General features: G+C 32.1%; 1 protein-coding gene across 1 annotated transcript in view; it reads right to left on the bottom strand.

Annotated features, from left to right (window-relative positions):
- Positions 1 to 14,107, bottom strand: part of Cpr (Cytochrome P450 reductase) — a 76,048-nt gene that overhangs the window by 22,465 nt on the left and 39,476 nt on the right. The window contains exons 2-4 of the mRNA XM_088227621.1: positions 12,800 to 12,993; positions 7,891 to 8,080; positions 3,365 to 3,514 (exon numbers count right to left, since the gene is read on the bottom strand). Of these exons, the coding sequence (XP_088083747.1) occupies positions 3,365 to 3,514; positions 7,891 to 8,080; positions 12,800 to 12,972 (513 nt within the window). The 5' untranslated portion in view covers positions 12,973 to 12,993. The remainder of the gene's footprint in view (positions 1 to 3,364; positions 3,515 to 7,890; positions 8,081 to 12,799; positions 12,994 to 14,107) is intronic.

Here is a 14,107-nt window from a genome sequence, read left to right as displayed (position 1 = left end):
ACTTTTAATTGATATTCAGAGGATCTTTAAATTTCTTAAGATAAATAAAGATGATTGAAAATATACTATTTCGGCCATTTATTGGCACCTCAAGTTATAATTTGGCACAGCAACTTTGTCAGTTATTGGCACCTTTAAAATTTCCGTGTATTTGGAAAAAAAATAAAAGACGTGTTTTTTTTATAATGATTGAATGGATTTAATATTATTGCAAAAAGACAAAGTATAACTCAATCTGAATCAGATGAAGATAGCAACGCTTTTTCTATTTAAAAAATCGTCTTGAAAAAAATTTTCTTCGGAGTATTTCTTTTTATATATAAGTCAATCCTTTTTGTACTAAATGCTAAAATAATTTACTTTATTAGTCTTAAATAATAAACAAACAAAATATCAATAATGCATGTAAAATACTGATTGACATGTGCCAATAATTCAAATATTGACGAATAACACTACAACATGTTAGTTATGGGCACAGTGCCAATCTCTGATTTTGTACATTTTTTTCTTTGTATAGTTGGCACCCATTAGAAAAGATAATTTCTTAGTAAGATAATCATATTCGATACAAAACTAGCTTAATAAACATGTATTCAATCACTGGTAAACATAATATAGTTAAGTTTTGTACTAACCTTGCTGAAAATTAAAGTTCAACACGGCTCTATCCTTAAAAAAATCTTAAGAAACTCTTGATTTCTCGCACGTTTTAGTAGAGCACATTGACAGATACCAAAATAATAACAACAATTAATTGTGGCCAGTATTCAAGACTATAATTAAACTTGATAAATTTAAGTACTCCGTATTCAATACTAAAATTAATAACCATATTTTTTTAGTTTGAATAAGAGAGTGCCAACTACCGGGGGGGGTGCCGAAAATACCCTGGTTTACCCTAATTCATTACTTACGTAAACCTTGACGAAGAAGCTTGTTTCCTTTGAAACCGGTCGGTGGATAAAAAAAAAAAATAGTGGTTAAAAACACAATTGTTTTATTTATTTTATAAAAAGTACATTAACTTAACTTGTTTTTTAAACAATGTCACATCACCAGAAGCAAATTCTATGAAAACTTAGTGGCATGTTAGTAGCTATTAACCATAAGGTAGATACAGCGCAGAAAAGATTTTCAAGGTTGTAAAATAACTATAATATTTACACAGTGGTCATGTCGTTAAATCCTCATCACGCGATGGAGTTCAATAAATTGGTATAATTTACGATGACGTAGATAATCTGCTTCCTACTTCTCGACGCGTTAGCATTGAGAAGTGGAAGATCAAGAACAAAAGTTGGATAAAATCTTCCGAGAAAAGTGATAACACTAACATAATGTACGATATTAATGCTAATAGAGATTCATTAATTTATTGCCCGTTACGGAAATTATTTATCTGATACCTTATACCTATAAACAGTTTTTTTAAATCCATTTAAATATTTTGAATGTCCATCTTCTAGATCTGTAAAATTACTGACGAACGTCATCTTTTTAATGTACATTACATAAATGTAAATATGCGTAAATTTATTTTGATTTTGATAATATAAAACGATGAGCGGAGGCTTAAGAGTCCTGTAATGAAACGGAAAACAAAAAAAAAATTGAAATACGCGGGAAAAGATTATTATCATACAGATGTAGGTAGGTACCTAATATTACGAATATGGCGCTAATAATTCAAACCGAAAACATTTGTTTTGTTTTGTTCATTGACACATCGAGCATTTAAAAAAAATACTATGGGGTGAGTTGGGGCGAATGTGGTGGCGGCATTGGAGATCTGGCTCATATTTTTTCCATGTTCTCTAATGACAGAGTGAAAAATGATTTGATGTGTTCTTTATAACTCTTTCAATTCATTTATCCCAAATTCTTTCTGGTCAAACTCCTTATTAATCAATAGGGAAATATCACATACTACGAATACCGATAAAAAGATGTAAAATGAATTTAAATCAATCAGAATATTTTGGAGAAATGTTTTCATAAATAACTTTTAAAACATAATAATAAAATAGATGTCCTTAAAAAAACGCGACGACATATTTGGCCTTGGTAGTTGTGACGTCAAGATTCGTGACGATGTTATACTTAAATTTAAATGGTCACAAAGTTCAAAATTTAACCGAACCGTGACGTATTAGGGACGTGGTCAATGTAATAGACCGTTTTCGCGGAAATTCAAAATTATAAAATTCAAAATGTTCTGTTTATATTTTTTTGTATTCAAACAGTTCTTTGTTATGATTTGTTATATGTATTTGTTTGATTGAATAAATATGTTTCAAAAAATTTCTTTATTTTTTAAAATATGTTTTTCTTATATCTCTTGGTTTATTTATGTTATAACTTCGCTATTATTCCCTTGGATTTATTCGATAAAATTGTGAAAATTTATCATTATTATAAGATTATGTTTATATTATATTTTGTTATGATTTTTCAGACTATAAGTTTTATCTAATCATGTGTATTTAACTATAAGTATTTATTTTCTGTGAAATAGGCACTATCAGGTTTTGATGGGTTTTTTTTCAGATGTTTATGTTTAAATTTTATTAGTTTAATTACGTGTTTAATATTACAAATACCATTTTATCTTATTTGTGTATATTTTCGTATATTGTTTGCGTACCTATTGTTGTTAATTGTCCTGTATTAATTGTGCTTTTTGTTGTTTATATTATGATAATTTATAAATGCATATAATTTATGTTTTCGGCCGATGCTATCATATTTTGGTAATAGTCCATCATAATAAAGGGGAAAAAACATCTTTAGTCCGTAAAATATAGCTTGATTAGAATGACAGCTGACAAACTAATTTCATCAGTGATGGGAAATTACTGATCACTGATCAAATCGATTTTATCAGTTATTTCATGCAATCATGAAACTCTGTTTCCTAAAATTGATATAAAAAACGCAAAAACAAGCCTATTATAGTGTGTTTAACACAATTATTTACCAAAAATAAGACATTTATACTTTTTTCACGAACAACATCAAATGAATTTTTTTTTTTCAATCAATTTACATTGATCAAAATGATGTAACCTTATAAGAACGTCGTTAATAATTAGATTTATTTGTTTTAAAGCTGATTTTATATATAAATGTTGATTTATGTGTCAAGCTTTGTATTAAAAAAATAAATTAACACGCCAGATACGAATGATTTTTCGTGTGTCAATGCAAATAACTCCTTTGACGTTACTACAAAGTTATGTCGTCACTTTTTCTGACAAATGTCATTCTAATCCAGCTATATTTTAAGGACTATAGTGGTAACCTATCTCATAAGTCCTGTCGAAGAAAACGAAATGAAGTATAGTGAACTGATAGCACTTACCGCATAATTAAGTCCTGTAAGATCCCCATCTCCAGCCTTAATCCAATCGTAGAACTCCATGGCGTTGTCAGTTGGATCACCCTCTCCGTAGGTTGCCAAACAAAATACGGCCATGGAGTTAGGGATCTCTTTCAGCTTGGTCAGTTCTTCCTGCAAACATAATCCAACTTACAAAATGACAAGGAATTCAGTTCTTAAAACGTTCAAACTAAAAACATGCCCGACGGAAATGGTAAATAAGCGTAATATAACTAGGTATATTCGTGTTAGTGCAGTGTGTGTTACGAAAAGACATGTGTTTATCGGAACTAGATGACATTCTGTTTTACACACAAACGACGCCGACGTTTAGAGGGTAGGAATACATTGTCGTCATCAATTTATCAATACCTATAGATTTACCAAAGATGTTAAAATCGAAGGGATACGGTATATATTCTAGTATTATCTCAAAGGTATTCAAGTACATGGAATCTAGTCCCTACTCCGACCAATCAAATCATTATATTTTAGAAAACTCAAAAGTTGATTTTACGTCTGAAGCGTTTTCGACCATTATTATAAATAAAAAAAATAATGTTTATTAAATTCGTGCGTAGATGTTTTTGTTTTTAACAGATTTATGAACCAAAGGACATCTACGACAAGGTGTATGAATATGGAAGAAGCAAGGAACGTATGCCAGGATAGACGTATGCGGCGATCCATCCTCTCTGCCTACCCCTACAAAGAAATAGCTTGATGGTAGTAGTAGTACACACTGGCCAATACGTTCGCCAATACGTTCGCCAATACGTTCGCAAATACGTTTAGGCAAACGTGTAGATGTGGGTATTTGTGGCTGGCAGAGCTGGCACCCGCGCTGGCACATGCTCTGGTGCGCGATCCGCCCTGGTTTTAGTACGCTACGAATTACCGAAAAGGGCGCACGTGATTTTTTGTGCGCTTTTGATATCCGCACATTGGCTCACACGGACATATACTGAACGAATCGCCAACGTGTGGACAGTTTAGCAATTCCGTTTCCAATACGCGCGCCAGCGTACTGGCCGAGATATTGGTCAGCGTGTAGAGTAGTGATGAAATGGATAGTGGTTTGGCCGGATACCGGATATTCGGCGAGCTCCTAGAGTAACTTCCTTTTTCTTAAACAAGGCCGATAAAAATAAATCAATTTAGTTGCGTTGATTTTATGAACGTTTCGCTGTTAAATAAATATTAGGTATCCGCCGGAAATTGAGCTTCTATCCGGTATCCGGCCGGATAGTAACATTAGGCCGGATACATGATATTTACTGGATATCCGTTTCATCTCTAGTGTAGTGCTACCTTGAAATAGGTGGATTTTTGTAGTCAATCAGATACTCTAAAATGGTACTAGTAAGAAACTACAAAATTGGTTGTTATCTATTTAGCTATAGAGCGAGATGGCACATTTGCTTCATTATTTAGTGCCGTAACCCATCCATACATTCTGGAGATTTATAGTATACATTTTGAATAGTTTTCAATGGAAAGCGCAATTCGTTAATTCACTTACTTCATTTTATTCGGTTTGAAATATTTCAGCCATTGATTATTCCAAATACTCGTATAAGTGTAACTAAGGTAAGAAAATGTAGACAAAACTTTTAAGAAAAAAAATAATTCAATGGCTTCTATGTAACAAGGCTTTATATTGATTATTATTTTATGTTAACAGTAAACTATTAAAATTTTTGTAAATATATTTTTTGTGAAAAATACGTACGCTTTTAGTTCTTAATCATGGTTGTAAAACTTTTTAAATTTATATAATTACTTTAACTTTTTTTTTCTTTGTAAAGGAAAAATATGAATCCTGTAGACAAGTCGGTTTCACGGTTTAGTAGGTTTCATTATTTTTCCTTTTATATTTTCTGTTCGTGTGTACCTTTTTAAATAACATTTAAAAAAAATAATAATAATGTATATTTTCTATTTCAGATGAGCAAGAAAGCAATTAATTTATTCCAGATGAAAGCAGAAAATGACACAACGTGACATACACATTGGCAGATATCACGATTTCCGCATTTAGATAATGTTATTACCTCAATTATGATATTATATTTATTATTTACGAGTACGGACGAAAGCTGAAACCTTGAGCAAAATACTCGTATACACTTAGTCAAAGTAGAGGACTGTTATGATTTTAATCTAGAGACAAATATCACGTGTCGAGAAGAGTAGCGTTATTTATCCGTGAAGCCCACTATTATTTACATAGTTAGACTAGGTATCTAACATTACTCGAGGTAAAAAAATATGTGGGTAAATTAAATAACCCGCCAGTCATGCAAGAGTCGCGTAAATGATACAAAACTAACTTATCATTATTGTGGATAGATGAAAAAAAACAACCTTTGCAAATTCAACAATCGCAAATTTAGCTCTTATAAACAATATTAATAAAATAGTGTTCGTTGGTTGGATACTTAGATTAGCATTTTAAAATGAAGCCTTTAACAATTTAATGAATTGCTACAGCGTGTAATAATTTATTAATATATTTTTGCTTGCAGGTAAGTAAATTCAGAAATTACAGCACAAATAAAAATATTTTATAAATTGCAAAAGGTCACTGAATTTTCAAATTATATTAAAATTATTCAAAACAGCTCGAGTGAATAATAATAATAATATTTTTTTAAATCTTCATTAACCATAATACATACTAAGTAATAAATACAACAAAAAAAAACTATATTTATTCTTAAATAAAACAAAGGTATACACAGTTAAGTGGCAGACTTATTGCCACTAACAATTTCTTACAGTCTGACTAAAAAAACAAAAATAAAAAACAGTAATTTAAATAAAAGTTTTTCAAAAAAACTATTTTTCAAAAAATTCATAATTAAATAAAAAAGTAAAAAAAATATTCATTCCAAAATGTTTTTTTGTTTTAGATTATTGCAATAATGTTTATATAAGAGTACATTGTACATTATACTAATACATTACTATATAATCAATAAATCCCTACTATGACATAAATCAAAAATATAATTTTGAATGATAAATTGAATCTATTGATTTATTGATACAACATAGTGATGAGTAATTAGCTATACAGGAAAAAATATATTTATTTGATTTATTTATTCAAAAGATTTTTTTTAAGAAGATAATTCTGGTTGTAAAATTCAATTAGTAACAATATCTTATTTACGTTTTAATACCTTCATACCTACCCTTACGGGTACCGAAAAGGTCTAAAACGAATTATTATTTTAGTTACTCGTATATAAAACTTTTAAGTATATTTTTTAATAGAAATACTTTTAAAAATTACTGTTTTTATCTAATTTATGTTTTTTTTTTTTATTGAGCGATTAAAAAAAACGTTCATTTTAAAATGGCAAAATCGTATGATTTCCTCATTTTGCGTGCGTTTTACCAGACTACGGCCTTAATGTATTTGGTTTTGTTTATATTAAGAGTTAACAAATTCTCTTCAAGTCATTTGTTTACTTAGTTTATGCCAGTATTAGTCTTTTTATAAACTTCGTTCCACGTTGGAGCCTCGTAAAATAGCATGGTGGCATCGGCAAACGCTGAAATGCGATCCACACACGGCACAATAACCCAGAAAAACTAAATTTATTAGCGCCTGAACGGCCGTGAGCCCCTAGAACAATTCCATTTTTCACCCAGCCGATTTCGTGGGGCGGGGAAGAGGGCGGGCGGCGCATCTGGTTTCCCCCTCCCCACTCCTGTTTTTTTTCTGAAGAAGCAAACATTTGATTTTTTGAGGCGTGAAACGTTTCTAATTTATTTTACCAAATATGTCTTCTTCTTGCTTATACTAATCATCGTAGTTAACATACAGCTGATTGAGATGAGTCGTCATGCCATCTCTCCTTAAAAATATCTTTATATTTATAGGCAAATCTCACACGTTTCATCCAAATCCTCACAGCATGGTAAAATTAGGGTCGATTGACCTTTTGTTATATAGTCTTGTATTTATTAAAAATTTATTGAGCGGCTACTCTCAAAAATTCTGCAAAAGGAAACCAAGTGGATATCAGTCGGCCTCATGGTATACTGGTTATTGCGATTGCCTGGCATTAAATAAATACAAAATATTTTGTTAAAATATATATCAATCCACCCTACGTTATTTTATCATACCGTGTAGATTTTTACCATGATGTGAAGTGAACGTCATAATTTCAATAAATATTCAGTAAATGCAAATGTAATAATTTGGTAGACGATTACATATAATGGTTCGGACATTAAACAGTGAACACCTCCGTGGTAGATTAGATACGCAAAATTATAAGATGACTAATTCGTTAAAAAAAGGGTCCAATAATTTTGATAGAAGATAATTTTGGTAACTGCTTTCAAACTTTTCGACCCCTCAACTTACTAGGGTCATTCAGGGGAAAGTAGTAAGCCGCAGCTTCACCCAATCAATGGTAATACTGGAAGAAATCATTTTGTTTATTGCGACAATTCGTAAAACGTTCAATCGATGAATATTCACTTACCATGTCACACTCCTCGGGATCAGCCACCATGCCTTTCAGTTTATAGCGGATCCCTTCCTTGGCTAATCTTCCAGCGAACTCCTCTCCTGTGCCCGTCTGGGAGCCGTAGAACACCACCAGACTTCTACCAGAAGACTTGAGCTTCTTGATGAATGAAGTCTCCGATGTGGTGGCTGTCAAGCTTGCCGGCCTGGAAAAACAAAAGAAAAGTTACAAACATAGTACAAAATACGTTTTTATACGAATAAAATTCATGAACGTAGTTCTTTGATATGTAGTTTGGGAAAGTTTTAAGTAAAAAATAAATGCAATGGTTTCGTAAAATGGTTAAAAATTAATCTGTGCTGAGCACGCATTATAATAAATGCACTTTTTATTTTTTGCATGTGGAATACACATAGAAAGCAATATACAGTAAGATATATACAAAATTAAAAAAAAAATTAAAAAACACTACACATATATTTCATTTCTCTCTGCATACCTTTATATTACTTATATCATAAAACGTACAAAAAATAAAACATAAACTATACATTCGTGGAGGAGATATTTTATGATTGTTTAACGTTCCGATTCGCCGGTTGCGAAATAATAATGTGCTGTTCCTTGATCAGCACAGCACAAACTGTGGCTTGCATGCACCAATGTCCCGATTGTGTCGCATTGTAAACACGAGACAAGATCTGGACTTTTTTGGTGTAAGTCTTTCAAGATTTAAACAATCACTAAGAAAGACCAGATCTTGTTTTGAGGTAGTAATTATTTTATTTTTTTGTCGTAGCTTTAATTTTGACCAAATGACACAATCCATTTTACTTCTACAGTATTGTGCAAATAAATGGAATACAACTCATTGTAATCATAAAATAGTTTTTATTAATATTTCGAGTTACAGGTGACGTACAGTCATAAAATATTTTTTATTTAATAGGATGTATGTCCTCCTTTTGCTTTTATAACAGCCTGAGCACGTTTTGGCATGGAATCATTTAAAGATCGGCAATTTTCTTTTATTCTGTCATCTCGAAACCACATCCGAATAATAGCTTCTATCATCTTTATCTTGGTTGTGCAGTCCAATTTTTGTATCCTAGATTTACAAATCGCCCACAAATTTTATATAGGGATAAGGTCAGGTGAATCTCCAGGCCAGTCTAAAAGAGTTATATTTTTATCATTAAAATACTTAAGCATAAACTTCGATACGCGACAAGGAACTGAGTCCTGTTGAAATACAGCTCCATCATTACGACAACCTTTACTCAGTTCTGTACTCAAGTGTTGCTCCAATAGAGCTTTATACTTAAGGCTATTCATCATTCCTTCTATTGGTATCAATGATCCGGTCCCCATATACGAAAAGCAGCCCCAAAACATATTCACAAGATATTTCACCGTTTGGTCAATATGAGCCACAGTAAGTTTTTTATCCCCATTTTTTCTAACAAATTTTGTGCGATATCCCTGCACGAGCAAGTGGGTCTCATCTGAAAACAGCACCGTCCGTTGTTTCTTCTGTGGTCGAATTGTTTTTCTTCCAGATTCAAAGAGTCTTTTTCGTACTGTTGAGTCATATACCATCACCCCAGTGTCTGCCAAATCTCGTTGAAGTTCGTAACATGTTTCTCTGGGGTTTAACTTACTATTTCTGATTAAAGATATTTCATCTCGGACACTAGTTTTCCGGTTTCTTCCACAATTCCCAATTCTCTTTGCTTCGACTGACCCTGTTTCTCTCTTCTACTTAAAAATCTTGCTGACTGCTCCCTGACTCACAAAACATTCATTTGCAATCTCCTTCGGAGTCATTGATGTATTTTCACTTAAGGTTTTAATCTTTTCCCTTTTCCTCAGCGTGATATCCATGATTTAAACCAAACCAAAAACACTGTTTAATATGTAAGCAATTTATAAAATTAGTCCTTTACTGAGAAAATGTAAAAAAAACAACAGATGTTACACCAACAAACACCAATATGAGCTCCCAAAGGATTAATGAACTGTAAGTCATAATTTTTGGCGCTAAACAACTGTCAAATCGACATATAAGTATTGCTATACATAAAAAATGACAAAAATTACTGTTATTCCATTAATTCGCACAATACTGTACCTACCTCCACGGTCAATCTTATTTTCTCGGTGGATTTTGATTGCATAGTACTCAAAGTCCCTTTGACAGAGTGTGGTGTAAGTTTGTATTTCTTTATGTTGCCTTCGTGTCGAAGGTCTTGCGATTTGTTTGATCGTGGGTTATACTACCTCAAAATAATCGTGGCGATAGCGGTAGTAAAATTTTATAAACTTTGATTTTTTTAAATTATCACCGAAATTAAATAAGCTAGGCAATGTGATTGATTTAGCCTTAAATAAAGATTGCATCACATTGCGATCCGGGCCCTAAGGCAGCAACATTTTAAGACCAATTAATTATATTTATGTTTATAATAGTATAGTACCTGCATTATTTAAATCATAAAATACATATATTTATAATGTGCATCGCAAGAAAATTCAAAAGAAAATCATATCACTGTTAGTAAAAGTAGAATGCACGATTATTTTTTGTATATTCAATATCTATCACGTCTTCTTTAAATGCATAGTTGCATATATGCATAATGCCTATTATCTTTTCCTTATCTCAAATAGCAACTGAGGTCATCGTACGCCCGCCAATTTTGCATTAAGTCCATAAGTGTTTATAATAATAATATATAAAAAATCAAAATGAGACAACAAAGGCGTTATCAATTATCAGGTCGTCATTTGGTTAAGGAGTAGATTGAATTAATATACAAAAATGGCGTGAGATAAAGCTACGCGTCGTAAAGTGTTTGGCAAAACCCATTTATTTATTTTTTATGGTGCTATTTATTTGAAAGTATTAGCTAAGTTTTAATCAGATCAATCAGTGTGCTACGCTGCGATGGAGACGCAGAATGGCAGCAAAGAAAGTGAATGCGACGCCGACACAATAAGGAAGTTCAGCCCTACGGGAAATTGGATGTAAAAAATGTATTCTTACGCGCGCAAAAATTAGAGCATTAAATTGTAGGACGAAGTTTCTTAAAAATGCATGGAAAAAAAATTTTTTCGTCGAACGTCACTAGTTCTTCAGAATCAACCAATGATACGAGAGTTATAGATTTCCGGTTTACGGTAAGTCAATTGACAAATCAGCAGAACTCATCGAGAAGAAGGAAAGAGATCTTAAGACGTCACACGCGAAATAGGTAATTTTAAAAATACAAAACTTAAAACATCATAGCGCTGATAATACGATACATAATTATTTTTTTTTTTGCTTTAGTTTAATAATAAGTGGGGCTTATGGTCCATGATCGATGACACATAGACGTGCAATGATTTCACCTGAAATATAGATCGACGACCGACGAAGCAAGTCGCCGTTTTATATTGAATACAAGACTAACAGTACTGCGCATAACGACGAGAGCAACGTCCAGAAGTAGGTTAACATCATTCCTACCAGGGAGACACGAAGGACAAAGGAACGCGGTTATACAGAGACCACAGGGCATGGAAACGCCTAGTCAGTTTGATCAGGCAGCCCAAGCAAGTCAACCCAGTCGTGCGGCAACTCAGTTTTAGCATGTAACCCAAGTGCAGTCTCTTCAACTCATCATCGTCATTACTCTCGTGCTTCACAACAAGGTTCCGTGTATTTTTTCGCCATGTAATAAATACACCTAGGAACTCTAACACCGTTTCTTCTGTACCCCTTTGACTGGGACAGGATCACCACCTCATAATAATTCCTACAAGTCTGTTAGCAAATAAAAATAATATAAAAAAATCTTCCTCATTGACGACGACGCCGCGCCGACGTAAAGAAGTTAAATATTATGTAGATACGAGTATCAGATTTGAAAAGATAATTAATTAAATGGTAGTTTTCAAGGATAAAGAAATATCGCATACTACGAATACCGAAAAAAAAATATTAAATGGATTAAGAATAATTCATTGTATTTTCAAAATCAATATGGATACTGTAGAGAAATGTTTTCATGTATAAGTATAAAAACTAAAATTTAAAAACATACGTCTCTAGAAAAACGCGATATGTTTGGCTTTGATAATTTTGATATCAAGATTCACGACAATGTTCTAAACAAATTTGAATGGTCAGGAACAAATTAACATGAATCGTGACGTATAAGGGGCGTGGCCAATGGAATGACTGTTTTTACGGGAATACAAAATTACAAATTTAAAAATATTTTTTATGCTTCTAAGTTTATATTTTTTTTACTGGGCAGTATTTTATAGACCTTTATACTTTTAAAATTTTTAGAAATGTGATTTTTCCCTTTTCTGAAACTGAAGCGTAATAAATAAAATCTTATTAATATTTAAAGCATTAACTTTGTGGTCAAACATTTTACTAAATGTTATTAAATATTTGTTATTAAGTACATATCTCGAAATCGGTAGACATAGAAAAGTCGGTAAGTGGTTATATACAAATAAAATCTGCCATCAAGGCAGAAAAAAAAATGCTCGAAACGGCACTTTAAATGAATATTTATTTATTAAATAGGAGTATATCGCAAAGCATGGACGATCAGATTACATAAAAATCTGCAAATTTATAAAAAATCATTTATGACGAAAATGCAACGGCAGATTATTGAAGGACGCACGTGCAATAAAGTATACATATATTGCATTTTTTGCGTGCGTTCCATATAAGAGTAATAATTATTTATTTATTCATTCAATGGATAGGTCGAATTGCGAAATTCAGATCTAAACAGAAAACATTAAGGTTCTAAACAAGTAGACTAACGTAAAACATTCCAATTCAAAACAGAAATTCGTAAAGAGTAGGAAACACTGTCTTAAAATAATTTGAAAAGTTAGCGTTAAATTTACTCACTGTATGGAATATTTTGTTCCTATAATTTCTTCTTTCTTATCTTGTTTCCTGATAAAGAAGTACCACCAAGCTGCCGCCATTAGAGCTGCTATGAGGACCCAATCCATAAAAGACGGACTTAGGAGAAATCCTTCTTCCTCAACCGGTGGCAGTTCTTGATCTGGCGACTCCATTTTTATTTTTGCGATTTATTCCTGAAATAACGAAATAAAAACATGAGAATAAAATGCCAAAATAATAATCAAGTTGGTCAAAACAAAATCAAGTAAAAATAACGAAAATGAATACAATGACACGAAACCAACCATACGTAAGATGGCAAAATAATACTTTACTATACACATACGAGTCCTGACGTAGTAACCTCGAAACGGCCTAACATGTAACTCAAATTTACAGTTATTCATACAAATTTATAAACAAAACTTGTGTAAAATGTCATAAAAAATGAAAAAAAAATTGATACTGAAAGTATCATTGAACCGGGTTGTGGTCTCGTGGCTAGTGTCTCGGACTTGCGGCTCAAAGGTCCGTGGTTCGAATCCCGCTCTACCCCAACTGGATTCCCATTTTCTAATAGTGAGTTATTTACAACTCGTTGAAAATGGCCCTCAAAATGGAATATTTGGGTAAATCAAACGAACGCAAATATTTTAATAAAAATAATAATAACAATAATATAAGCTTTTACTCGCGGATTCGCTCACGTTAGTTAGGTAATTAACTACAATATATAAATAATTTTGTCGATTAGCAATAATAATTTTCCAGATGTAATGATATATTTTTTCGGGACAGAAAGTAAGTTTTATCGATTGCTAGTTCTCCAACTATCGCTATGAAAAAAATACCACCATCCGTTAGTCTATGGTGACTTCGCATCGTTATTCTGTTCATAAAACCAAAACAAAAAGCAAACCAAACATACCATACCAAGTCAGTTATAGAAATTTAAAGAATTCATTTTAATACAATATTTGAGTTTGTCAAAATGTTTCCAGACAAAAGACTGTATTTTACCACCTCGGGAGTAATTAAGATTAACAAATTACAACAGGGATTATTATTATTATTATGGATAACTTATATAGCGCCATTTTCGTAATAAAATACCTCAAGGGCGCTTTACATAGTGATTCTATTGTTAAAATAATTTAATTGAAGCTTTTAAATTTGTAATTTAATTAAAACAATTTAGAGAACAAGTGGGTTTTAAGTTTTTTCCAAAACATCACTTCACTTTCACAGCCTCGCACCTCTGCTAGGAGAGCATTCCATGCCATAGGGCCTGCGACCGCAAATGCGCGT

Source organism: Micrasema longulum, unplaced genomic scaffold, assembly GCF_059751315.1.
Source record: "Micrasema longulum isolate JH-2025_06_02 unplaced genomic scaffold, ASM5975131v1 h1tg000515l, whole genome shotgun sequence".
In the NCBI taxonomy this organism is placed as follows: Eukaryota; Metazoa; Arthropoda; class Insecta; order Trichoptera; family Brachycentridae; genus Micrasema; species Micrasema longulum.
This window is presented reverse-complemented; position numbering and strand designations above follow the sequence as displayed.